The 26,612-nt window shown below is 32.4% G+C and overlaps 1 protein-coding gene across 6 annotated transcripts in view; it reads left to right on the top strand.

Annotated features, from left to right (window-relative positions):
• The window catches only part of LOC134231205 (uncharacterized), a 49,121-nt gene that overhangs the window by 3,933 nt on the left and 18,576 nt on the right, over positions 1–26,612 (top strand). For all 6 annotated transcript variants that reach the window (XM_062713131.1, XM_062713129.1, XM_062713130.1 and 3 more), the window contains exons 2-12: positions 154–408; positions 16,180–16,299; positions 22,133–22,293; positions 22,628–22,730; positions 23,398–23,449; positions 24,156–24,278; positions 24,739–24,846; positions 25,061–25,192; positions 25,480–25,599; positions 25,911–26,047; positions 26,322–26,541. In XM_062713131.1, the coding sequence (XP_062569115.1) occupies positions 305–408; positions 16,180–16,299; positions 22,133–22,293; positions 22,628–22,730; positions 23,398–23,449; positions 24,156–24,278; positions 24,739–24,846; positions 25,061–25,192; positions 25,480–25,599; positions 25,911–26,047; positions 26,322–26,541 (1,380 nt within the window). In that variant the 5' untranslated portion in view covers positions 154–304. The remainder of the gene's footprint in view (positions 1–153; positions 409–16,179; positions 16,300–22,132; positions 22,294–22,627; positions 22,731–23,397; positions 23,450–24,155; positions 24,279–24,738; positions 24,847–25,060; positions 25,193–25,479; positions 25,600–25,910; positions 26,048–26,321; positions 26,542–26,612) is intronic.

The following is a 26,612-nucleotide window of genomic DNA, read 5'->3' as shown; positions in this document are numbered from 1 at the left end:
ACATGATGACACAAGAGTTTAACAATAAGTTATCTAGTAAAACTTTATTCAGAGCAATCAGAAAATATTCAAGACAATCTTACAATACATACCTAAATAATTTATATATTATGACCGATCTTTGATACCATTATTTTTTTTTAATGATTTCAGCATATTTTCAACAAGAACAGGAATTCTTAGGGATATATATATTTAGGAATTTTCTGTGATTTGTCTTGGATTATAAGTGGCACAGATTCCCATCTACATGTGGAGTTACCTCTTTAGGCCAGGAGTTGGGAGGTGATGTAGAACCTCAACCATGACTGAGGTGCACAGTAATCACCTCCAGCGCCTCAATGCTGCACTGCCTGAGGGATGGGAGGCTCGCCTGGCAGCAGAGCAGGGCAGAATATATTACCTCAAGTAAGTCACCAAAAATATTTATATTTATTCCTTGTTGATCTTCATGATTACATGCACTACCATATTGGGAAATTATGGAACAGAATTTGCTGAAAGTCTGTTAGTGTTAAACAAATTAAATTTAATTATGAGTTATTCATTTTTCTTTTTCACTTATTCATTAGTTATCAATGCATGCTGTTTATTTTATTAACTTGAACAGTTCACATTATTGTTTAAATCATCAGCTTGTACTGGGCTTTAAGGTTATTTTAATAATAAGAATTAAATTAGATCAATTGTTTGTTGAATATAAGACTCAATTAATATGATTAATGTTAAGCAATATGTGGCATAATTTCATTATTGATATTTCTAACATCTGTCACTTTGTTTCATTGGAACAAAAACTGAATTGAAAGGTTTTTCATGTCCATATATAGAGTAAAATATACAAACAATTACACATGTTCTATGTACTTAATGTACCCATATTCTCAAAGCAGGTTGGAAAATTGTTGTGTATATATACCCTTGGAGCAATACAAAAATTGAATGATATCTAGTCCTCATAATCATGATAATGGCATACAACTACGTCATTTCTAATAGATGAATAAGGACACATTTCATTTGAGTATCCCCATGTAATAATATTTATGAAGATAATATTTTTGTTTATTCATAGAGACCAAAAAATCCACAGGACTTCTCAAAAGATACATTGCGCATTTTATTTCCTACTTTAAAATTTAACCCATGATAGTCTTTTCTCTGCATGCATTCCTTTATTATGTTTAAAGGAGTTTGAAGGAAAATTCAATGGCTTTTCATAGACAACTGTCAATAGAGATATGGTCTACAGGATGTTTTATTGCTCATTTTTTTTAATGTACATTAATGAAATCTATTGAAAAACAGTGATAGAATGTAAAATTGACCCTCTGCCCTGCTGTTTAAAAAAGAAATCAAGCTACAAGTTATTTACAGTGTTCCTTTCATGTCAAGAAGCCAGCCACACCATTATGGCCCCTATTGTACAGTGAACAATGTCAACAATTTCATTTTAATCCATTTTAATATTACTTTTAGTTATTTAACATTAAGATATGCAAGCTCTCCCATTGAAATCAGGCTTAGGGAATGTTTAGATATGGACAACTAATATTCTGGCATTCATATACAGCATTGTTTGGATATCCAAGTTAGGTCAATAGAAATGGACCTTTGGAAAAACTGATTTAAGCTGGTCATGGTTGTAAACTTTTGAATTTCAATAAAGAGGGATCATGTAGATTATTGGTATGATCTTGAAAAGGTGATAGTTCGGAAGAAGGACAGGGCATTCCATTAGTGTCCGCTTGTCTGTTGAACAGTGAAATATTTCTATAAAAGATTTCACCCCCCACTAGCCACTCGCTGCAAGACATTGTGAATTTCAGAAGTGAATGTAAATATCTTGTGCAAATATTTTAGGCAGCTATAGTATGAATATATCATTTGTGCACAAACAATGTTAAAATCTTTGCACGCTTGTTGAGAAATTATTCTGAATTGCTTATTACATAGAATTAGATTTAAAGTAAGATTTAAAAAGTTTGTAATTATACGGTATGTCAGGTGGAATTGCCCCTTTACTAAACAGTAACTTAACACTTAGCTCTTTCATAAAGGAGCATAATAGCGAATATAGTAAGTTACTGTATTATGACCTTAACTATCCTCTTTGCTCCCAGTAGAGCAATATATATGTCAATTATTAAGTCAATACTTATTTCAATTAATAAATGTTAGCTAGTCTGTCTTTGAAGAATCATTATTTTAAAAAACTTAATAAAAACATTTTATGTCACAAACTATCTATCAAATGTCAAACATCATTAAATTACCTGTATAATTTTGTACTTATGACAGTCAATTTCTTCACTCATTGAAGGTCAAGGTCACAGTAAAGGTCAATGTCATAACAAACAACTAGTATAAAACAACATATCATAATTGTTGCACAAGATTTTCTGTCAATATAGATTTATTTTTATGAGATAAATAACTGTAAGATATTTGTCAAAAAAAAAAAACCGTTAAAACAGCAGAGCATCGATCCCCTCACAAAGAGCATATCTAAATCAAGCCAGCATTAGACATTGATCCCAATGCAAATTTTGTCACTTCTGTTTTGCACATGCAAAGAACAAACTCCCCCTCCTCTCTCCCCTCACTCCCACCCCACACATATAAGTGCATAACTATATCCCTTCCTTATCTGTTGCAAGGGGATAAAAAAAGAGGAGAGTTTTATTTGCTTTTAAACTTTTCTAACCCAAATTAACACTATGTGTAATGTTGAAATAGACAGTGATTTGATTTGTACGACCATTCATCTTAATATTGACCAGTCTGTGGTCATTACATGTCAAATAAATGTATGTACAACCATTACATATAAAGGTAACAAATATTTAGAGATTAACATTGTAAGTACCTGTTCATCAGGTGTGTGCTGTTTTGTTTCTAGACTAAATATCCCGAAGCAGTTTTTATTTGATTGCAGTTCAAATGTTCACAGTATATAATTGTTTTTAATGGAGAGATACTCGTACTTTCCCATCAGATAAAATATCCTTGCCCCAAACCATGAAGATGTTAACATTTATACAGTGGAATGTTAAAGAAAACACCTGACAATAGAAATACACCTGAGTGTCATTGCACATATTTTATCAAAGATTCTTAATTAGTTTTGTAGGGCCAGGTGAATATTCATTGTTTTCATTATTGTCATGGTTGGATAAAGTGGATTCTCTCTCACATATGCAAGCAGCATGCAAAATTTCACTTGTGCATAAGTTAAATTATATAATAGTGTCAAATGTCATGTTTGGAGCTTTGATAAAAATCAAATACTTGTTTACAGTATTCATTGTTTTGGCCTGTTGAAATCAAACACCATGTTTTAAGCAGTGAAAGAAAGCACAAAAAACTTCACCGTTTTGTATTTGACAATTATCGGAAGGAGGTATTCAGTTTTGCCGGATTGTCGAGGTGTTGGAGACGTGTGTATCCATCTTTTAGTCAATTTAGTCCGGTAGTCTTTCAGAATGAAGCCTGGGTTTTAACAGCTTTTTGTTCAATTATTTATTTAACATTCTTTTTAGGTTAAGATAACTTAAGATAACAGGGGACTCCACATTCCATTGTTGAGCTATAACCAGAGACAGTAATAATAGGGTTTTATGTCTGCTAATTACCAAAAGTACATCAATTGGATTTCTTCCTTTGGTCCTCCTGAGCTTTGTTTATTTAGAAAATATTTTGAAAGGTGATGTTTAAGATAATTGAAATTTTAAAAAAATGTACTGTTCTATATGTTTTATGTAAACATGCTAGAGTTGTAAAAAAAATAAAGTGGGTTTGTGACCATGCATTAAAAGGTGCATTGATTATAGACCATCCTCATTCCGAACCTGCTGTCAATTGAATTTCACAATATGAAATCTTGTCTACCAAAAATTCTTGCTGTATGAATCAGTGATATGTTTCGAATTGATCAACATGTAAAGTGCATGCTTTTTTTTGTTTGTATTTACACCTGTATGTCAATAAAATTCCAGGTGCATGCATACAAGAGGGACATTTGATAATTTAAAGATAACTGTTCTTTACCTTTTTTACCCTGTTTATTTGGAATTCTCCCAGGGTTCTGTTTGAACACCATCATATTTTATAGATAAGGACCCTAGAAAAAGCCCTAGAAAGACAAGATGAGGGTCCCTGAGACTCACTTTGCCTATCAGTGTCTGGGGGTTTTGAGATCTGCGGGATACACACTGTTCCCTTTATTGCAGTTTAGTATCTATCTCTTTATTTTGGGTAAATGATTATATTTCACTTTGAAGTGGTCAGGAGAGTATAGGTTTGTCAGCAGTGATAAACTTGGGGCCTGTACTGTCATATGAAATCATTAATTTTACCTGTCATCTCAGGTATGCCTCGGTCTACCAGGTGAGAGAGAGACAGTCAAATGTGCAGGCCTTAATGTGCATCTGTCACAGTGATATAAACAACCAATTATATCTAGTTATTGGTCCATTTTGAGACCATTTCAAGGTAAAACATATGTTTTGACCTAACTGCCGTGTCAGTATGCCTGTTTACTGGGGGATGTCACAATCTTTCATGACAATTCTCTAGACTTCCACTATCAAATTCTTCACACTGTAAGATAATGCCCTAGAGATTGATATCTATAATTTACTTCTGCCTTTCTTGTTAGGTTTGGCTACCACCCATTGTACCACACAGTAATTTTCTTGTAGGTGTTCAGTTGAAAGAACATAGGAGTGACACATTATGCTATTAAATGTACTTGAATATGTTTTAAACAGACCCCCATATATAATGGTGAAGTTTACAATTATATATAATGCTTCCCCAAGATTTCATCAAGGAAATGGCATGGTTTTAAAAAAAGTAGCATTCAGTGCAGTACTGATTACGTATTGATTTCTTTCTGCATTTTTTTTACTTGTCCGTCTGCAGAGTTTAAACTTGAACTTAAAACTTACTATGCAATGACTTTTTCCTCATGGACCTCAACCCCCTGCCCCCCTCAAAAAAAGTCCATCAATTAATGTATTCCATTCAGTCTTTTCATGATCTACGGAGTGTGTGTGTGATCAAGTGTCATTGCTTGCAGTTTGCATATGAAATTCTTACCAATCAAAAAACATGGAATGAAGTAAAAAAAAAAATTGATTCTATAATAAACCTTTTTTTCCTTTGAAAAGTGCTAGAACTTTGGCTGACGTACACCTCATAATCAGTTTTAAGACTGGATTAGGATACAACAGTCAAGTTTATACAGAATTTTTATTCCACTGTCCCATTTCTTTTTGAAAGCTTATTTGGAAGACATTGAGTAACACGCCGCCATTCATTATTTCTGGCAATTCTATGTTGAGCTGGTTTTGACATAATAAAGGATTTGACCTGATATTTTTTTTCGTTTTAAACAAGGAAAGGCTTTAACTGGGTCTATATAAATATATATATTGGTCCTGACACCTTTTTATTTTGAACTTATTTATAGACAATTAATTCATATTTTTTAAAGGGGAGATAAATTATCTTAAAATTTAATTTTCAATTCAATTTATTTTATTTATTGATTCACCAAAAATGTTGGCATACAACCAAGCTACATACAGTGTGTTTTCACATTACTAAAATACTAACCAAAAGTATATACATACATACATGCAAGTGTACAGATCAGTGAAGTCAACTATGCAGTAGTTTACAACTTTAAATTATAATTATCATAATAATGTACTACTGGCTAATAGAAAGAGAAATTAGCAACAATTGTATCTAGCTGAAAGAGACAGAAGTTGATACTAAATTAGTAATTATGTAGCTGCAATTATTTCATCTGGGGAATTAAAAAAGTAAAAAAGTAGTAATTTTCCCGAAAAGTAAGATGAATAAATTCTCCTTGCTCTGAAACTTGTCATTGAGAAGGATAAAAAAGCATTAAGGTTGGCCTCTTTAGCTGTTAAGATCCCTGATTTTTCTCCGGGAGTCCGAGATAATACTTTTTTTCTCCCATATTGTGAACAGATAAATCAAGTGAATGCAAAAGGGGGCTTAGTTGTCTTCAAGTTGTACATATGGCCAAAATACTTTTGTCTATTGATTTTCCTGTAAAATAGTCTGATTTTGGTTGGATAATGAAGTTGTTGACAAGATGATCAATTTTAGAAGTTACGCTAGCAGATACAAGCTTATAATTGACCAATTTACATGTAATGATTGAGACTATATCCCAAAGGAGATCCTTTCTCAGTGATATTGCCTGTCTTAGTCACAGCTAGGCTACATAATTTAAAAGATTGCCTTTTGCAGCCATTTGTATAGAAATTCGGAATTAACCGTTCATACTCCATTTCCTTCATGGAAACTTGTGAACCTTTTGGTTTCATATATACAGATGAACTCAGAAAAGAGTAGCATGAGTCGTCAATCTCTTAAAGTTTTAAAATCACAGCATGTTTATTATAAAAGGGATCATGAAAGTATTTAAAATTGGTATCTTCTTGAATTTTGAACCCTGTCCAAGTCATACATAGGTGATAAGAAGCATATAAAGGTTACACTAATTCAATGTATGGCCAACTTTTCTTTAGAGCATGTTTAAAATAAATCTTTTAAAGTTTTAAGTCTTGTTTTCTTGAAATATTAAATGCATTCCATGCTATGGAGTCTATTGATGTTGTATGTAGTATAAATGCCTGTTTATGTTGGTATTTTTCCGATTACCATCAGCACAGTTTGGAGTCTTCATGCCTTATCAAATATTGGTATAAAGCAGAATAACAAATTCTCAAAACAAGTCTGTTAAACGTTTTACAGTATGCTATTAAATGAAGTTTTTGTAGGGAGGCTATGGTAATAAATCATTTAACGAAAAGCCATTTCAGAGTACATGAACTTGGTGCTACATGCATTCAGACTATTTTTTAATGAAATGAAGGGTAGAGAATACATGTGAAATATTGCTCTTTGAAGATGATAAATGCAAGTCTTTTTAAAATTTTACAAACTCATTAAAATTATTCATGTTTTATGAATTTGATGAGTTTAAGATGAAAAGGCTGCTCATTCTGAAAGACTTTATCTAAAACACCATCATTAAAGGTGATCAGGAGCATCAACCAGGGTGACTGTCATCTATTAACACATCATAAGAAATCAACATTGTTTAATAGCAGTTATCTCAAAATTTTGTCAATAACTAAAATTGTATACCATTTCAACTCTTAAGATAATGAAAATGTTAATCACACAGTATAGATATCATTTATTATACCCGTGCTTGAAAACTGAAAAGTGGGAGGTTATACATGTGTAGTGATCAGGATGTCCGTTCATCTGTCTGTACATGAGTCTGTAAGGATTTGGTACCAATCTCTTATCTGCATTACTCCTCTTATACCACTGAATGAAATTCAATGAGACTTTCACAGATTGTTTGTTACATAATGCCTTGTATTACTTATTTCGAGTCTCCCAGAGCAAAAACATGGACTTTGTCATTATAATCATATGGGAGGTGGGTGGTAAAATTTAGTGAGCTCATTTCTCACAATACCTCTAGTTTACAGCTGCGTCCCATATTAAATGTGCAGTGAATAATATAGAACCAAATTAAGCTTGTCATCTCCAGTGGAGATGGCTAAACAATTATAAGGAAATGTTCCTATAGTTTTCAGACCTATCGCAAGAATTGGTGGACCAAAAATAATTGCAATGTATAATGAGACATTTGTTGACTTTAAATGTCATGAATCTTAAAGTAACTATGATTTTATGGATTAGGGAATATTTATATCCCAGCCCTGCTTTAGGCCATCATGATAGTTCTATAATCTATTCCAAATAGTCCTTGGAGGGCAAATAATCATCAGGAATCAGAAAGTGTGCAAATACAGTATCTTTTTATTTATCAAAAAATTTCACATCAATGTATATAAAAAAATAAGTAGTTTGGACTTCCAACTCACTTTGACAATCAATGACATTCAAATCTCGATGTTTTAAAGATCCTGGCCAGGGGATCTTTTTAACTCTTACATAATTAAACTTTTTGGTCTTTTGGGGATATTAGCTGATTTTGACCAGATGAAATTTTTAATACTTTTAGTATTGACAATAACTCTCGGTAGCCTATTGATGTTTTGAGATAATACAGTGTCATCAATCGATGGGAAGAATGTATATACATGTATGCTGAAGTTTAAGAGGTGGACATTTTGAACTTTCCTTAGGGATATTTATTTAGTAAATAGAAGCCTACATCTCATTTAATGAGATGGAGAAGCCAGGCTAAGCTGTTACAATGATGAATGCCTGCGAGACATATTCTCTCTTGTTCTCTAAGTGAGTTTTAAGTGCGATATTTCCTAAGTTTAGTCCTTGGGTAAACAGCGGGCACATCAAGACACGTTGATATTGAGACACTCGAATGACAAGTCTATATCGAATATGTGCCAGACCAAAGTTTAAATAACAGAAATTTAAGAATGCAATGGTGTTCAAACTTATTCATTTTCGAGATAATAATTGAGGATAGGGTTTCAAGTTTTGAAGCATTTAGAATTTATATACTTTACCTTATTAGAAACTTGATACAATTTCAATAAAAGAAATATGTATAATTTAGTAAACCATATGTAAGCACTGCAATTTTAATAGCTATTTGTATGAATAAAATGGTAATCTATCAATATTTCTAATAATGTGATTTTGACTTCTGGTTGGTATATGTACTGGGACAAGGGGCACTTGCTGTTGGTGTGACAAATTTAGGGTGGTTGGAGACAAAGAAATGATATTTATATGTTGGCTACAAGATAAGCCTAGGGATTGCACCCCACCCACACTCTCATGCAATAACAAATCGTGGAATCTTAGGTAGAGCCAGGTCAAAGGGCAACGAAGGTTTCTACCTGGCCATACCTTCAGATGAGGTAGAGAGAAATGTTCTCATGCCCAGAAAGACACAAACATCACCAAACAGAGCTTTTTTGCTGTTGTATCTCCCATTCTGTGTTGTCAAAGTTAGAAGTCCTTCTATGAAGCAAGAGAGTGTTCAGTTGGGAAATCTCATTAGAGTTGGTCTGATGCTTCGATTCATGGTTAGGATATTTACAAAGAAAAAACACAAATCTGAGGAAAGGTAAATTTCTTTGGAATCATCTTGTATCACATGATTTGATTTTATGCAGCTTGAGCCCGAATTATTGTAAGTCAAGTAATTTCTGATGATGGCTTCCTGTAGTATAATGCTTGGACTGTAATCTATTGAAACCTTATAAAATTTGGATAAATTCCTCAAAGTCAATGATGCACTTCATGCTTTGCCTTTTAACTTTTCACCCACAAAAGAGACATATTTGTTATTAAAAATGATGAATTATGGTGTACTTATGTGATCTCACATTAGATATTGTTGTAATATCAGATTAATTCTTCCCATTTAAACTTTAAGATGAATGAATTATTGGCATAATTTGGTTAATGTATTTTATGTAAACACTTCAACTGAATACATTAAATTTTCAAACATAACGGTTAGGTGTAAGATTAGTCTTGTCGTTAAATTACAAAATCAGAAATTTTGGTATTGTAAAACCATAGTGAGATCAAATATTTCAGCAAGCTTATATACTGTACTATAAGACTACTTTAAGATATTAAAAATACTAGAAAATTGAGGATTGCGGTATTTATTATAACCCCCTGGCCTTAAGTTGGGATATATAGTGATGGAGGTATCTGTCAATGCATCCTTCCATTCTTTCTTGGGGGTAGTCATCCCTTATCTGTAATTCCTCTTATAACCACTGAAAATAATGTAACAAAAATGTCACAGAATTGTGAGTATATAGCAGCATTATGTTCATCTCCAATTTTTATCAGGTACATTTCAATCAGACAGTTTTTTCCCCATTGCAAAACATGGAGTTTACCATGGTACCTTGGTACATTTTGGGGTAGCCATCATTTATCTACAACTTTTCTTACACCACTGAATCCATTACACAGTGGCATTGTTCACTACTCTTTTATGTTTTGATCAGACAGATATTTGGAGTTTCCTACAGCAATGCATGGACTTTGCCATTCTTAATTGGTACACTTTGGGGATAGATGTACCTATATATCTTTCATTTCAACTCCTTCTATATACCACTTAATGAAATTTAATGGGACTTTCACAGAATCTTAATGTCATAGTGGCATTGTGCACCTATTTTACATTCTGGTTGGCTATGTATTTGGTGTTTCCTATAATAATAATAAAAAAAACATGGGCTAAGCCATTATACTAAATAAAGGAGGTACTAATTTTTTTAGCATCATCTAAACCACTGAATGAAATTCAATGAAACTTTTACATAATCTTATTTATATATATACTGGCAAAAAATGCACTTTTCCATTATTCACATGTGGAAGTTGGGGTATCATTCTTTGAGCTCAGGGTATCCATTAAGTTATGCTGAAATTTTGTTGGCTCAATCTTTTGAGTTAATATAACTAGATATTTTAATTTTTTTTCGTGTTGCCTTTCGATTTGATAATTCAGGGTACCTTTTATTCACATCAGATTCATAATTATGATAAATAAAAAAAAATAAACAAAACCTATACAGAATTCCAGCAACAGGAAACATACAAGCACTAAAATGCAGCTTTTTTTATGTTTTGGTATCGAAAACGAAAAGTTTGCCAAAACCATTTAGTACCCTGTCTTCCGTAGAGAGACACACGTACCGGCCGGTATGTCACACCAAGCCTTCTTGATCCCCAGTCAAGATATCAGATTTCAAACCCCAGGGTGAACACAGAGTGACATCATCTTGTCATAAAACTGTGATAACATGAAAAAGCCTGGGCGATAGGAAAGATAATTTACAATAGACTTGACATCTCCGTCTATTGGAGTTATCTATCCTCCTATCTACGCTAAGCTTTGTATGGAATACACAATCAATATATGGACCTCCACACCTAGTGTTCAGTTAAAATATTATAAAATAAAGTAGGGGGGAGAATATGAAAGGACAAAGTTGTACTGAAGAATTTAAAGGAAAAAATCTTCAAAAATCTTCTCTAAGAACAGGAAAGCTGCATGCTTAATCATTTATCTATGGAGGCATCCTTAGGTATTGTGGATTCAGATATTGTGTTCAAATAATGATTGAGCCTTACCGGTAGATCAAAGTTTTATTTAAGAATAAATGAAAGAATCTGCAGATCGAAGTACAACACTTAAGAAAGGCAATAGTAACCCAGGGTATTTGGGTGAACATTGTGGCCAATAGGCTAATTTTTAAAATTACCTGCATTATTTGATTGAAATGAAAACTAAAAGACAGAATACTTTGAAAAAGTTGGACAGAATTGAGAATATTGAGAAACTAAAGAACTAAAGAATTAAATTTTATGTTGGTTCAAAGGTTACTGGGTAAGTCTGGTCTTATAAAATATGAATAATGATGTACCTAGATATTGTCATATTTATACATAAAAAAATACATAAATTATAACATATTGTATACAAAATTTGTTTGAAAAATATTTGTTGGATTAAACATTTCTTTTAAAAGTTCATGAATTTAAACAAGTGAGTTTGTGGGTAGCGAATGAGGTGGGAGTATAAGTCATTTAATATCTATATGTGGAATCATGTAAATCTTAATGTTGAAGCATTACTTGATGACATCAGTTGATGAATCTGTTAATTATCCCTAGTTCAGTGACCAATACAAATCTTCATACTTTTTCCAATACAAATTCTGAATAAACCGATCGAAAGGGTGTTGCAGAGCTTTCTATTAATATTAAGGCTCTTGAATCAGAGATGTGTTGTGTTTAGATAAAAAAGGATTCAATACTGCTTGTGTATTCCTAGAATTGTGTTTAAAGTGAGCATCTGAAAAATAGAAATTTGATTGCTGCATTAAAAAGTATGGGAAATAAGCATGCATCTGGAAAAGGAATATCTAAGCACTGCAACTGCATGTCAGCTGCTCAGGTTAAAGCATATCCAAGTGAACAAATGTGAGTACATTGTTTTGATGTGTCACATCAAAGTTTACTTAATTGAGCATTGTATGCAGTAATGTAATAACTGAAATCCTTAGCTGAAATATGGTAAATTAAAATGGACAGCTTGTGATAAAACTTTAGAAGTAAAATTACACTTCAAAATTTCAAAGCAAACCAAAATACAACTGCACTTTTCAAAAGCAAATTGATAAGATTTTTTTAAAAATTTAAATTAATAAAAGGTCAGAAATCTGTTCTAGAAAAAGTCTAACCACTTTTATCTTTCTTGAAGCACCCCCTGTCCCCCCCCCCCCAAAAAAAAGATTGTTTTACCTGAATGTGTTGTAATTTTGTTTTGTTTGCCAGTGATTGAAATGAATTTCATGCTGATTATTTACCACTAACAATCCTGGTTAACTTAAATAAAGAAAGCAAAAAATAAAATTTGGAATTCAAATTGTCAGGGTTTTTTTTTCTTATGCTTCTGGGTTTAATTTCTCACTTTATAAAAAGACCTGAAATATTTCAGTGATTCCTTAAATAATTTTGCTCCTGGCTTCATGCCACTGCTTAATTCTATTTTAAATTTGCTGTGTATCGTGTCAGCCTAGGAATCTTTGATTTCACATGTAGCATGCAACCTCTTCATGAACATACATTGATTTACTGTGGAAAGAGATTATGGAACATTAATCAACTTATTGGAAAATGAAAGTTCTTAGGAAGATTGGAAGTAAATGAAATGAAGTGGCAAAAATCTTTTTACGGAAATTAATCAGAAAGTGATGGATGCTACACACATCCAAGACAAATACTTCTCATCATTCTCTTCCCCTAGTGTTCCCTCATGGCAAACCCCATGCAGAATTCAAGTTGTTTAAATAAAGTACAGTGCTCTGTCTGTCAGACAGACCTTCCATGATGATTTTTAGACGGAGGCTGTATGACAGCCTCCGTGTATAGGGATTGTCTTGCCCATGGAATGTAAACAGGAAAGATTTCCCAAGCACCATCTATCGGTGGAATTGTTTTCATTACCTTGAGAATTCCATTTTTAGAGCGACTCTGCATTACACCGACCTGTTTTCATTACCTTGAGAATTTTATTTTTAGTGCGACTCTGCATTACACCGACCACAAGGATAGGCATAGTCTAAAACAAAGATCGCGTCACATACAAGTATAAACAAACAGTTCTACTTTTTCTAAATAAACAGGATTTGTCAAATATTTTTTTTAAAATGACGTGTGTATAAATACATTTCCTACGGAATATGTAAAAAAAAGTGTGATTTACTATTAATTTTTTAATTATATTAGAATATTAGGAGATTTTTTTCCAACAGACGATGAGAAAGCATGTTTTACAATATGCTGAGCCTTTTCCCGCCGGTTCTCACACCAAAACAAGAATGAGAAGAAATGAAGTGGCGGATCTAGAGGGAGTTAGGGGTGGGACGGGGGGCTTAAACATCCGCGGAGAGTGAGCGAGGAACCCCACTTATCAACTGCTTCTTTTATTAAAGTAAAAACTATCTCTAGTTACAGATAAGATTAAACTTTAGTTTTATATTTAATTGTAAAAACTTCCACCTGAATTCGCCTGTGTATCAAACAAAGTGCGGAGACGCAAATGTACCTGTATTATGTATTGAAGAAAATCCCGCTATGTCGCATGCAAATGTTTTATGTCGCAGGTATAAATATAAGATATTTTAATAATAGATCAAGCATTTCAGTTTTAATGGAATTTTTTGTGCTTGATTGTTGTTTGTAATCTCATTTTCATTCCTTTTCTAATTTCTTTTTATTGAAAGGACCGATCAATTGGTTTGCGGCCGATTTTTGACGCTTGCATCAATAGGTTTCAAGGAGTTTTTTAATCTGACAAGGATTGATGAATAAAGAAATGCATAGTATTTTTATATGTAGGAATATTAACAGTCTAGTTTTGAATTGTTTATTTGATACTATGTATAATTTCAGGAAACACATGAAAATAGATTTACACTTTTTACAAGCGGTTTGAGTGTTTGGGGTACCCTCACATTTAATAGATAAGAGAGAAACAAACGGCAACTCTTATATTGAGATCAAAATGCATTTGTAACGTTTGACCCTTGGGTACATACAACCCAAATCTTGGTTCAGAGGATTTACATGATTTATCACATAATATCCTAATTAATAATTAAAAATCATATCTTCTGAAATAAGTTGTCTTATTGTCATATCGTTGATCCTTATTTGCATTTGATACTTGTGTTTTTCCTCTTTCACATCCCAAACTTTAATTATTTTTAATATACAAGATTACATGTATTTCTGATCATTGGTATTCATGTCAATTTCTTTTCACCTACAGCATAGGTAAAGTGATTGTTTTAACAGAGTTACTGAAAAGCAGAAATCATAGTTATATATTTATAACTTTTCTCTACGTAATTTGTAATAATGTCTCATTGTTAATGATTGTTTTAAACAGATAAACTGAAAAGGACAACCATTTCCACTGGTATACGAATAAAGAAAGACATTTTTGGGTTAATCTGTCATATGATAAAGTACTACATTTAATAATTCCAGAAATATTGGTTGTCAAATTTGTCAAGATATACCGGGGTATCTTTGTTATTGTAAGCAATACTCCAGTTCTCCAAAAACAATTTAAACCTGTGAAATAGCGAGTCTTATGAACTTAATTGTTCTGTTTACATAAAGTAAGAAAGTATATTTTATTCCACTCAAAAAATTGTGTTCTGGCACGATCATTTATTGCATGTTAACGAAGTTGTATTACTTAAAGAAAATTCTGTGTTGCTTTCATGCTAGTTCACCCCATTTTGTATCACAAAGGTTTAAGACAAACTGTACTATATTATTTTGTTTATGTCCAATTACCTCAATACCTGGCTGCTTCTATCATAACATTATTAAAATAAGGCCCAGAAATTTTAATATTAGTAGCTGTTACATGTCATAATTATGTTAACAGTAGGTCTCTGTGACCTATAAATAAGATATCTTGAAACCTGGAAACTCCTGACTGGCTGAGGCTTAGTGCTGGATCCAGAAAATCTGAAATAGGGAGGGGGGGGCAGTTTGAGGTCAGAGAAGGGGCCTACAACCACAATTAAAACACTCATTTATCAAATATTGGATATTTTTTGGACTCAAAAGGGAGGGGGCCAATTTTAGTCCGCCAGTGGGCTCATGACTAGAACATACTAAACCTACATTCATCAAACCGGGCATGGGGGCATACAACTTAGACAAGCTCACTTTTGATCTCAGTCTCACTTTTTCACTATATATTCCTTAAGTGAGACTGGGATAAAAAGTTATAAGGTTATGTCAACCAGGCCTAGTCAATTAATGTTTCTTACGTTGAAATTAGGTTCAATATTGAAACTATCTCATCTAAATAACAGTGAACTTTAATCAAGGCGACCTGGCGAAGTTTACATTACAAAGTTGAAATTATAATATCCCCAAAACCTCATGAATATTGGAGTATCCTTTGAAAAATGTGTTGAATTGAAATAAAAAAAACTACACATTATTTCTCATAATATTCTTTACAGCAATGTATGACATATATATTTCTTTTGTGTTCTCTCATACATGAAGCCTCCGTCTAACAGTACTTTCAGTACTTTGATTAAATATCCCACAGTTCTTGGATTCCCAGGAGACAGGAAAGGGACAGTAATTAAAGTATTAATGTTTATAAAACTATGGATAGGAAAACCATTTAATGGCATATCAGTAAAAAAAAAGTTTATATCTTGTCAACTTTGAAAACATGTAAAAAAAACATTCTTGTGTGCTGTTGAATTGTAGACAGTACATCAACCCCCCCCCCCCCCAAGGAAGTGTTTTAGATCTAGGTGCTGCTTTTCTTTTCAGGGCATAAGACCAGTAGAGCTACATTCTTATCAGGAACCACTGGTTAATTTATTAAAAGAATGCAATTGTAGCCTCCAGTTGCTTACATGCATTTATCATTTTATGATGGAATCATCAAAACTCATGTAATATCATATTAAAGAATTCGTAAGTCTGTGTCTTTAGATTAATTTAGATTAGAGAAATAATGACAATAATTTGGAACTTTGTAGCCTATGGTTCATTTGTTTGTTTGTATTATTAATGAATGTACTCTTGTATTTTCAGTCACAACAGTCAGGTCTCTTCCTGGATTCCTCCCCTGGAGCACTGGGACCCTGGGACAGGGGGACAACCTTATGGATGGGAAAGTGCAATAGACAAGAACGACAAGCAGTACTACATCAAGTAGGTACCTCAAATATACCAAAACAAGGTTACATGTAAATGTCCCCAGACAACCTTATAACCTTATAAAGCACTGGGACCCTGGTACAGGGGGGCAATCATATGGACAGGAAAGTGCAATAGACAAGAACGACAAGCAGTACTACATCAAGTAGGTACCTCAAATATACAGAGGCAATATAATTTTCATCAAGAACAAACCTTATAAATTAAAGATTGGAAAGTGCAATAGACAAAAATGACAAGCTCTACTACATCAAGTAGGTACCTCAATATTTTTGCTTTCATGGAAGGATATTCAGTGTAAGACATTATAGTCTACCCCACAGTATCACATGACAACACTTTCTATCTGAACTTTTCTGAACCTTCTGCTTTGATAGGAACCCTTAAATTCAACTAAATGATATTGATATGGCAGCAAATTCAAGGTTTACAGAGATTTAACATTATGTAGATGGCTGCTACTATGGAAAGGGATACATCATTATTCCTGATTTTCCATTGCTTGTCATCAATAACTTAATGATGTAGAACACATTCAGGATCAATTAGCTGCAATAATGTAGCCCTCTCCGATTTTTTTTATCTGCATGATGTTTTCTCCCAAAAAAAAAAAAAAAAAAAAAAAAAAGAGGGAGAGGGCTACATTATTGCAGCTAAGGATCAATCGATACATCACTCTCAAAAAATATGTAGAAATAAGGACATCTCCCTCTCTTGCTTGCAAGCAGTGGCCAACATTTACATTGTATACCTGTAAACTTTGTAAAAATCTTGTAGTACTCAGGATTGTTCTTAAGTACTGAAATTAACAGGGGACATTTGAAAGTAGAAGGGTTCTGGGTTCCAACCCTGTGGCGATTACATTTTATAAGCAGGAAAATTCCTTGGCTTGGGGACAACCCTCTACTTGTTTGTTTCCATTTGTAAGTATCTTTGCAATCTAAAACTGGTTTGGATATGTCCAAGCTAATGATATCTTCTTTGAAAACAAGTCAAAATTTATTATCTTTTTTTATGTGGTTGAAGTATTTACAGTCAATTCTAGAATTATCGCCATTCGATTCATCACCATTTTCGAAATACCGCCATGATTTCCCCCGAATGTTTTTCGTGGTTTGTTCCCGTTTTGCACACATTTGAATTACAGGTAATTAAAAAATGTGTGCAATACGGGAATTTGACCAGGTGAGATAATCACTTAATTGCTATAGTCTATACCCTACAAAGTAAAGTAGGTGAAAGGTGAACTTATAGTGAAAAAATAAGAGAATAAATACAAAGTTATTTACAATTTACTAACATTGAAAGACACAAATTTTTAATAATTAAAATTTTTTGTAAATACTTTGATCTTCGAATTATCTGATGATCTTAACATCTTCTTGGCTTAGGCATTATTTTTCAAATTAATTTTAATTCCCTTTTTTCTAAATTATTTGTTATATCTTTAATTCATTTAGAATTTTATCAAGATTGAAAAGTTTTCCGGTAAATATATATAGAATTTTAATAAAATGCTTATAAAATTGTGTTAAACCTCTCAAGAATACATTAAGCTAAATCAGGTATTCACAGGTAAATCCAGGTAAATCCAAACCAAAAAATCAGACTATAATTGCTATCAAAACACACTTCTCGCCTATTGTTCTATACTTAATTATCCGAACTGTTATAATAATTTTGTTTTCTGTGTTTAATAAAAATCATTTAGTCACACAAAGTGGTCGTTTTTGAGTAATAACATATTATGTTGTTCTCTGCTTTAAGCAATAATTGCTTAAAAAATAATTATACAGTATAAATGGTGAACGTTTCATTAACAATGATCCCATAAACAATGAATTTATTTAAGAATTCATTTTACAATGTATATTATATGGCATGATATTTCACATACACATGTACATTCAATTTTAAGAAATTTACATAAAAAAATTACTTGAAGTATTTTCAAATTTAGAAATATGTTTTTATATGTGTATGTACATGTATAATAGAATGAAGAAATGGTATTTCGAAATATTCTTGAAAATGGGATATTCAATTCATCACTAATTTGCACTGTACAAAATGTCAAAATTGAACAAAATTGCTGCATTTTTCTCTCTTTTTATCAAATAGAGAGTATAATGAAGGAAAAAACAAATCACAATTATAGTTTGTGATGTCACACAAACTATCACATGTACAACAAAAATGTTGATGTTTTCTCTCAATCATGATACAATTTAAAATTTTTTTTTAACATAGATATATTGTGTTTGACTATTATGGGTGCAGGGATAGGCAATTATGTCTCTGAAAGAGATTTCTTTTGGTACATCCTGAATATATGTGTAAATTTGCTCTGCCTAAGACTTGCCTTTTGTTGACAGATTTAAATTCAAACTAGATTTCTTGTTTTGATTTTTCTTATTTTATACTTGACAACTTAACACCAACATTTCACATCAGGATTTAAGATTTCGTAGAAGCCAGAGATTCAGTATTATCATTTCATGGCGTGTAAATGTTTTCAATGAAATGGACATATCCTTTTCAATCTTCGAAACGTCAATATGGCTCTCTAGTTTTACCATGGGTATTAGGCCTGTCCAGTCCAATTTAATGGGAAAACGGGGGCCACTGCCCTCTAACGTCTTGTTTGATTAGTTTCTCTTGGCCAATCAATGCAAAAGCTTCACTTATCTCAATCATATTTTTCCTGTGCTGCTTCAAACTCCAAATCCAGTGATTTTGGTGAAGGAAGAAGGGGGGTGGATGATGGAGAAAAAATACCATAGAACACTAAAGACAGCTCAAATTATGTTTAATTTATATCTGTTTTCTGAGAGCCCTAGTAGGTGGTAAGGTAGAACAAATAAAGAGCCCTTTGGTACCATGAGCCAGGCTCATTAGAACACGATATCATAATTAATGTCAGAGAGGTGAGATGTATGTCTCTTCTATACCTATGATAGAGAACATTAGAGGCCCATAGTTGACAAGTCTACTTATGAGACTGTTCATCGAGTAAGATATCCACAAACCTAAGTCAATTTGAATCGGTTATATGACATTTAAGTCTATATTTGACTTACAGTCAAACCTTGTTATCTCAAAGTCAATGGGGCTGATGAAAAACAGGGATAATGAAGTATTTGATATATCAAAGATTAGAACATTGATATAGGTATACCTGGTAAATATGTTCTAACATATGTTCTATACCTCTAAGTTTCTTTTTAAGCGCTAAGCGCGCATGCGCAAGCGATTACTAGGGTGTCTTCAGATTCCGTGATGATTTGCATGATCTTTTTATCAACGACCTCTACCGGCCGTATATATGGCTGCGTTCAGTACCATAGTCTTTATCTGTATTAAAATATTTTGATGCAGAAAATTCCTTTAGACTGAACGCTTGGGTGTTGTGGCTATTTCATTCTTGTCAGCATGTTTTACATAGTGAAGAAAAAAAACTGAAGCATTTTAAAGTAAATCCGCCAAATTGAGTCAAAGGAAAATACTCACGAATTTTAAAATGATATATTTTTATTTCTAAGTAGAAGAGTACTAGTATTTAATTTAACATTTTTATTTTAAAAAGAAATATTGAGCTTCAAATATTACACGAGAAAAATAATGGTCAAACGTTTTTAATTTTCGGTACAAATAAATTATAATTCATGTGCGTGAGAGTCAGAGATGAAGGATGAAGGATAAGAATGTTTTTTTTCTTATCAAAAAGACAAAATTTAATGCAATATCCTTATACCCAAAACTGATATTATAGCAATGTAATGAAAAAAAAGAAGTAAAGTCTTCGGGGATTTTTGTTACATGTTGATATCAAGAAATATTGAAAAAAAAAAGTATTGTTGTGTTATTCAACTGTAGCATATTCAATACAAAATTTAAAAGTTCAATTTCTTTTCATTATTTGTATACGCAGTAACTTTTATTGATTGCATTTATATATTACAAGTTGCCATGCTATGATTTTTTTTTAAATTTTGATATATTTTTGGCAAACACACCTGATTACCGTGCTTATATTTACATTCTCTAATTTTCCTTCTTCATAATTGCTTATTACGTTAACATTTAATGTGAATTTAGCGCCCTTCAAAACTATCGTGGTTAATAGACGTAAAAGCCGTTTGTGACGTCAGATGACGTTAAGTGACGTTGCAGAGTTAAATTACGCAAACAAACATTGCGATTAAAAAAGTGACAAATTAATTCTTAACGCACATTACGTTAATTTCTACGTTAATTTTTCAGGGTTGTAGTTTTTCATTAAATTGAAATAAAACATTTTACATTTTGGTGTTTCTAGAGTATTGAAAATGCATATAGTTCCTACTGTGTATTCTAACGCGCGGTGACAAGGTTTCGCGTGTGTTATAGAAATATATTTACATTCGCTGTGTTTTTCTCCTAAGCCAACTGTGAAATTGAAAAAAAGTGACAAATTAATTTTAAACGCACTTTTGTAGTAATTTTACATTAATTTAACAGGATGATATACTTTGATTAAATTAAGTCAACACATTGTACATTTTGGTGTTCCTAGATTAAAGAAAATGCATGTAGTACCTACTGTGTATTCTAACGCGCAGTGACAAGGTTTCGCGTGTGTTATAGAAATTTGAACGTCGTGGATTTCAAATGGATTTGATCCATGTAATGTAAATATTTTCAAGGGAAATATACACTCTACAATGAGACTGCAGTGAATTCAGTAAAAATGCAACAATATAGAAGGGAAATTCAAATTTGGTATTTTTTGTTGCTTCCAAACATGTAAAGTGTAAATATAAGGAGTTTTGTGTGAATTATTGGCGCGCAAATATGCCTACGTGGTTGTGTGATTCACACACCAATAGCTTTTCCTTAATTGTGTGGATTTCTAATGGATTTGATAAGGAAAATTATACTGAATGTAAAAATAACCGTTTATATAAAAATTATAACTTTATAAATATCTATGACTAAATAAAAACAGTTCAAACAAAATTTTAAGGCATTTTAAAAATCTTTTATTCATAATCCTAATTCTATTTTATCATTAAGGATGTTTTAAATGGACCAAATAAAAAATAATATCTCATTTCTCCTCGTGCGCTTTCAAAAACAACAGCCAATAGATCGATTACCTATGCAGCCGATAATAACAATGGCAGACATGGTCGTCGACCGTCAATTTTGAATTTTAGTAAGTACAATTTTTTTGAGAGAAAATTTATTGTTCAAAATTTCACTAGAAGGTTTTCAGCAACATCTTTGGTATTCAAAATTTGCCCCCCCCCCCCCCCCCCAAAAAAAAACTCCAGCTTTCCAGCTAATGTAGAGCTATATACATAATCTGAATGAGATGAGTCAGAAGAAAAAAATCGTACTGTAACATTGATATAAATTTAATTTTATCGCAGAAACCTTGCAACACAAGTAATCTTGTTGTCCGGACGGGTAACTGTGTTACTGCCCTATGGTGTGACAAACAAAGAAAAGTTATAAAAGTAACTCACTTGCGTTAAAAAATTGCACAGAGATAGTAAATTAGATTCTCTTTGTTAATTTTTTTTTGCATGTTTAAAAACGTTGTTATTGTAATACAACTTACATTCGATGTTATTTAATGTAACAGTCAAGTCAATCAAGAGCTGGGTTAATTTCAATTAAACAATTGAGTTCTCCGCCCCCCCCCCTTCCTTTACAGCTGCACCGTCAAAATATTACATGTACCTATTCCAATGCGATAAGGAATTTAAATTCTGATGAATTTCAAATTAAAACCATGCTTAGCGCTTCCCAGTACTCTCAGTACTTTGATTATTTTTTGCAGTCATTTAGAAAAATATACAACACGAGATGACCCACGAGATGATCCAGATTATGTGGAACCTCCCAAACCAAGGGAGATAACTCTAAATAGGGACCCTCAGAAGGGCTTTGGTTTTGTGGCAGGGAGTGAGAAACCAGTGGTTGTGCGCTTTGTGACAGATGGTCAGTACATGTACATGTTCAAAGCTTAACTAACCCCACCCCATCCCCACTATTTGGGTTTCTTTTTCTATACATTTTTTAGAGAAAATGTTTTCATCAGCAGTCTCATATTCAGATTTTTTAAAAAATGCTTATTAAATGATTACGAAATATTTTAAAAGTATTTGACCATCTAAATGTAAGCTTTTGATTGTTTTATATGTTGAAAGTTTATAAGGTCATATTATGTGTGTAAATTTGAAAAAAACAGATACAGTGTATGGAAATTTTCCATATCGTACTTTATTATTTATTAAATATTTGTTCTAATTTTTAATTCATTTATTTTTTTCAGGGGGTCCTAGTGTAGACAAACTTTTGCCAGGAGATCAAATTATCAAAATCAATGGCGAGGATGTGAAAAACTCACCCAGAGAATATGTTATAGATCTAGTCAGGTACAGACAAGAAAACGAGTGAGAGTTGGCACCCCCTGTCCTGTTTTAAAAGAGTTGATCTTGAGCATTTTTTTTGGCGATTTTGTTCATACTTTCTTCAAGTGTTGTGACAATAGGCATCTACTATCGAAAAATTGACTCTGAAGGCAACACATGGGTGACATTGATAGAAAACTTAAAACCATTCAATACCCTTGGCATCAGCATTGCTTTAAGCATCTCAGAGTAGTGGGCTATAGTGTTTTTCCTAAGAACAAGTCTTCTGACCAAGTTGACTTCAATTGACAAAAATGCCTCTTTGAAATAAAAAATTGTTGCAAGGTCTACAGAGATTTTGTTCTTAAACTTCAGCCCTTAGCCTATTAAAACTGGATTTACTGAAATCTTACTAACTGATACTCTAACTCTTATTCTTTACTCTGAAATAAAGGGAAAACACTGCAGCCTAAACTTGCAAAGAGGTTATACATTTGAATGTTTGCTGACTTCCTTTAGACTTTTTACCTAAAATACATGTACTGGTAGATTTTATTGATGATAAAACTCTTATTTAAATATAAGTTATCTTGTTATAATGCTCAGACCTATGCTAATTGAATATAAAAACTTAAAAAGGAGAATAGATTTTTAAGGGATATTTTTGTACAGTACTATTTTCATGTTGCAGATCATGTAAAGTTTCCATTTCACTGACTGTATGCCAGCCTTATTCAGATAATGTAAGTATTTTATTTTTCCAAATTTTGCTTCAAAAAAAAAAAGATTTAAAAACATGTTGCTTCAAGCTTACATTTATTTAATAGAATGTTAAGATATAATATTCAAGTAGTTATTATATAAATTTTAACAAACTTGTATTCAAAAAGTCAAAATTTTTCCTCTGTAGGTAGAAATACAGGTTAGTAGAAAAATAAACAAGCACTGACAAACTCATAGCTATTATTTCAGTGTGTATTTTCAACATTTATAAAATATTTTGATTGACAATCAAAAATTAACAAATATCACAGATATCTTATTTTATGTATATAAAAAAATAAAACCTTTTGAAGTTTTGGTAAAAAAACTAACTTTACACTTGGCTTGGAATGAAATCTTATGTTGATTCAATTCATTTCTGTGTAGGAACACGATTAGGATGTAGATTATAATTGTCTCTAGGAATAACAAAATATCACTTGCATGTGATAGAAATGTAATTTCTATGATTGTTGTGGCACTCCAATCATCATTGCAAACTGCTCTACAATCCTTATTTACTTGCATTCATTTTATTTTCAGTCCCTTTTCTGCTTGCTTGAAAAAAACCATCATTTCCGTTATTCTAGTGAATTTAACGATTTTGTAACATTTTTTTGTGTAAAAGTTTGGATTCTGTAATGAAGTGGGGAGAGTTGTGATTTAATTACTGTTTTATTTTTACAGTCCACAAAGAAGTCTTCATTATTGACAGCTGCTAAAAAAGCCCGGCTGAAAAGTAATCCAAGTCGCGTCCGCTTCTCAGAGAATGTCACTGTTACCATGGTGAATGGTGCTCCACTACAAAATGTAAGCCATGTGATTTTTCTCCACAGAAACAAAATGTCTGCTACCATTTCAATATCCTAGACTTAATTTCAAGACAAACTGTGTCTTATTTGTTGTCATTTTTTATATAACATGTATGTATTTGTTACAAGGAGAACAATTGGTTAAGTAGTATTTTTGGTTTGTGTTTAGACAAAAATAAATTTTATTGTTTAAACGTACAAATTACTGAAGAACTTGGGGAAAGTATTAAATATCAACTTTTAAGGGATGTTCATGTATTACGTACTTTCCATTAGCATTGTGTTATGATTTAGCTTAACAGTTACTAAAGACTCAAGATTAGAGTTATACAAGTATTTGCCTTTTAGGGCTGCACTAACAATATCAATTTTGCCAATTTATTGCAGCTCCTTGACAAAATTTTTGCATAGCAATATATGTATATTTTTTCACTTTCAATATTATTGCTTACTTTCAGCCCAATTCTGATGAGAGTTACATCCCTTTCATGCCAAATGTTTTAAAAGTTTTTCTTGAAAATGGACAGACCAAATCATTTAAATATGACAACAAGACTACTGTCAAGGTGAGAAATAACATACAGAAATTGTGACAATTAAATTCATTACCAGTATTGGTGATTTTGCCTTTAAATTGTAAATGTCACATTTTTACAACTTTTGTCATCACAGGCATTTGACAGGCATTTCTCATATTTGTTTCTTTGGGCATTGTTTTGTTTTGTTAAAAAAATAAAAACAAAACTAAGAAACAAGAACAAACTTATTTTAACTTTTCAGGATGTGGTACAGTCGTTGAAGGAGAAGCTGAACATTAAATGTGTCCAACATTTTAATTTGGTGCTACAGAACATGAAGTCCCACAGTCCAGGTCACATGACCCTCCTCCAGGAACAGGACACTCTCGCAGAGGTAAGAGTTGTATATCTCAATATATATGATTGTTACTTTTTTGATACCTAGACAAGTAACTCTGTGAGGGATTTTCTGTGTGTAGGCATTGTTAAGATTGTTTTGTTAAAAGTTGTATGATTTAAATTTATCATATATTAAGTAAAAGCAAAATTGAGAAAATTCATTGTATTATTCAAAACTAATATTTTATCTGATTTTATGGCACAGAAATTACAAAACTATTCACTGAGGGGTATTTGTTTGACTTGAATATTAACCTTGACTGCTAAATCATTTCTCCGCAGATCGCTGCTAAACCAGGTGCTAAACATTTCCGCTGTCTTTTCCGAGTGATGTTTGTTCCAGTTGATGCATATGATCTACTCAAAGAAGATCCTGTAGCTTTTGAATATTTTTATATGCAGGTAAATATTGTTTATATATATTGAGTGTATTTACCTGTACTTTTTCCCATAGATCAAGTTTACTATTGAAGGACCCCAACATATTTGTGTAGCAAAGAATTTTACTAAAAATAATCAATTAGAAAAATATGAAAGAAGAGTTACAGACGTCTTTATGATGAAATATTGATCTTCTTTTTCAAGACTGATAAATTTAATTGCCTAAGGCATCAACAAGACTATGTCCATGATTTTTATGGCAATATTTCATTTACAAAAAGTTCTTTCTAAAGTGTCTCCTCTCTGATTTGATTTTGTTTTCATTTTTGCAGTGTTGTAATGATGTGGTAAATGAAAGGTTTCCAGAACTGAAGGGAGAACTTGTGTTCAAGCTCGCAGCACTGCACATACAGCAACATGTGATGAGCAACAATAATGTCGCCAGCAAGATCAACATTAAAGCTATTGAGTAAGTTACAGCAATAGCAAATGTTTGCTTAATTAAATCATTAATCAATGATCAGCAAATAAAAGCATGTGCAAATCTGACAGTAACATATAGCAATGATATAAGATGAGGCCTATGTGTAATCCAAATCTGCTAAGTTTGAAAATATATAGGGCATATGTAAGTACATCTAGCTTTAATCAGACTGAAGAATTTGATTCAGCTACCAAGCACAATCCTAAAAAACTTAATACTTGTGATACATAAGTGTTTGTTTATCTCGATCGACTCTTAGGAAGGAGTGTGGGATGGAGAAATTTGTGCCATACAGTCACCTGGAGCACCTGAAGCCTAAAGAGCTGAGGAAGATTCTGACCCAGCAGCTGAAGATGAACCAGAGCCTGACGCCCCCCGGACAGAAACAGCTGTCTTCCATGCAGGCCAAGCTCCACTACATGAAGATTGTCAGCGAACTCAAGACATTCGGCAGTCGAATATTCATGGTTACTCTATTGGTAAGAGGGGTTATCTCCCTTGATGGAGTGAACTTTTAATTAGTAAGACTTTTTGATAAAGTAATGCTGCA

The sequence above is a fragment of the Saccostrea cucullata genome, unplaced genomic scaffold (genome assembly GCF_032062105.1).
Source record: "Saccostrea cucullata isolate Sc308-1 unplaced genomic scaffold, CSIRO_AGI_Scuc_v1 ctg1020, whole genome shotgun sequence".
Classification (NCBI taxonomy): domain Eukaryota; kingdom Metazoa; phylum Mollusca; class Bivalvia; order Ostreida; family Ostreidae; genus Saccostrea; species Saccostrea cuccullata.
The sequence above is the reverse complement of the archived record's forward strand: the minus strand, read 5'-3'. Positions and strand labels throughout refer to the sequence as shown.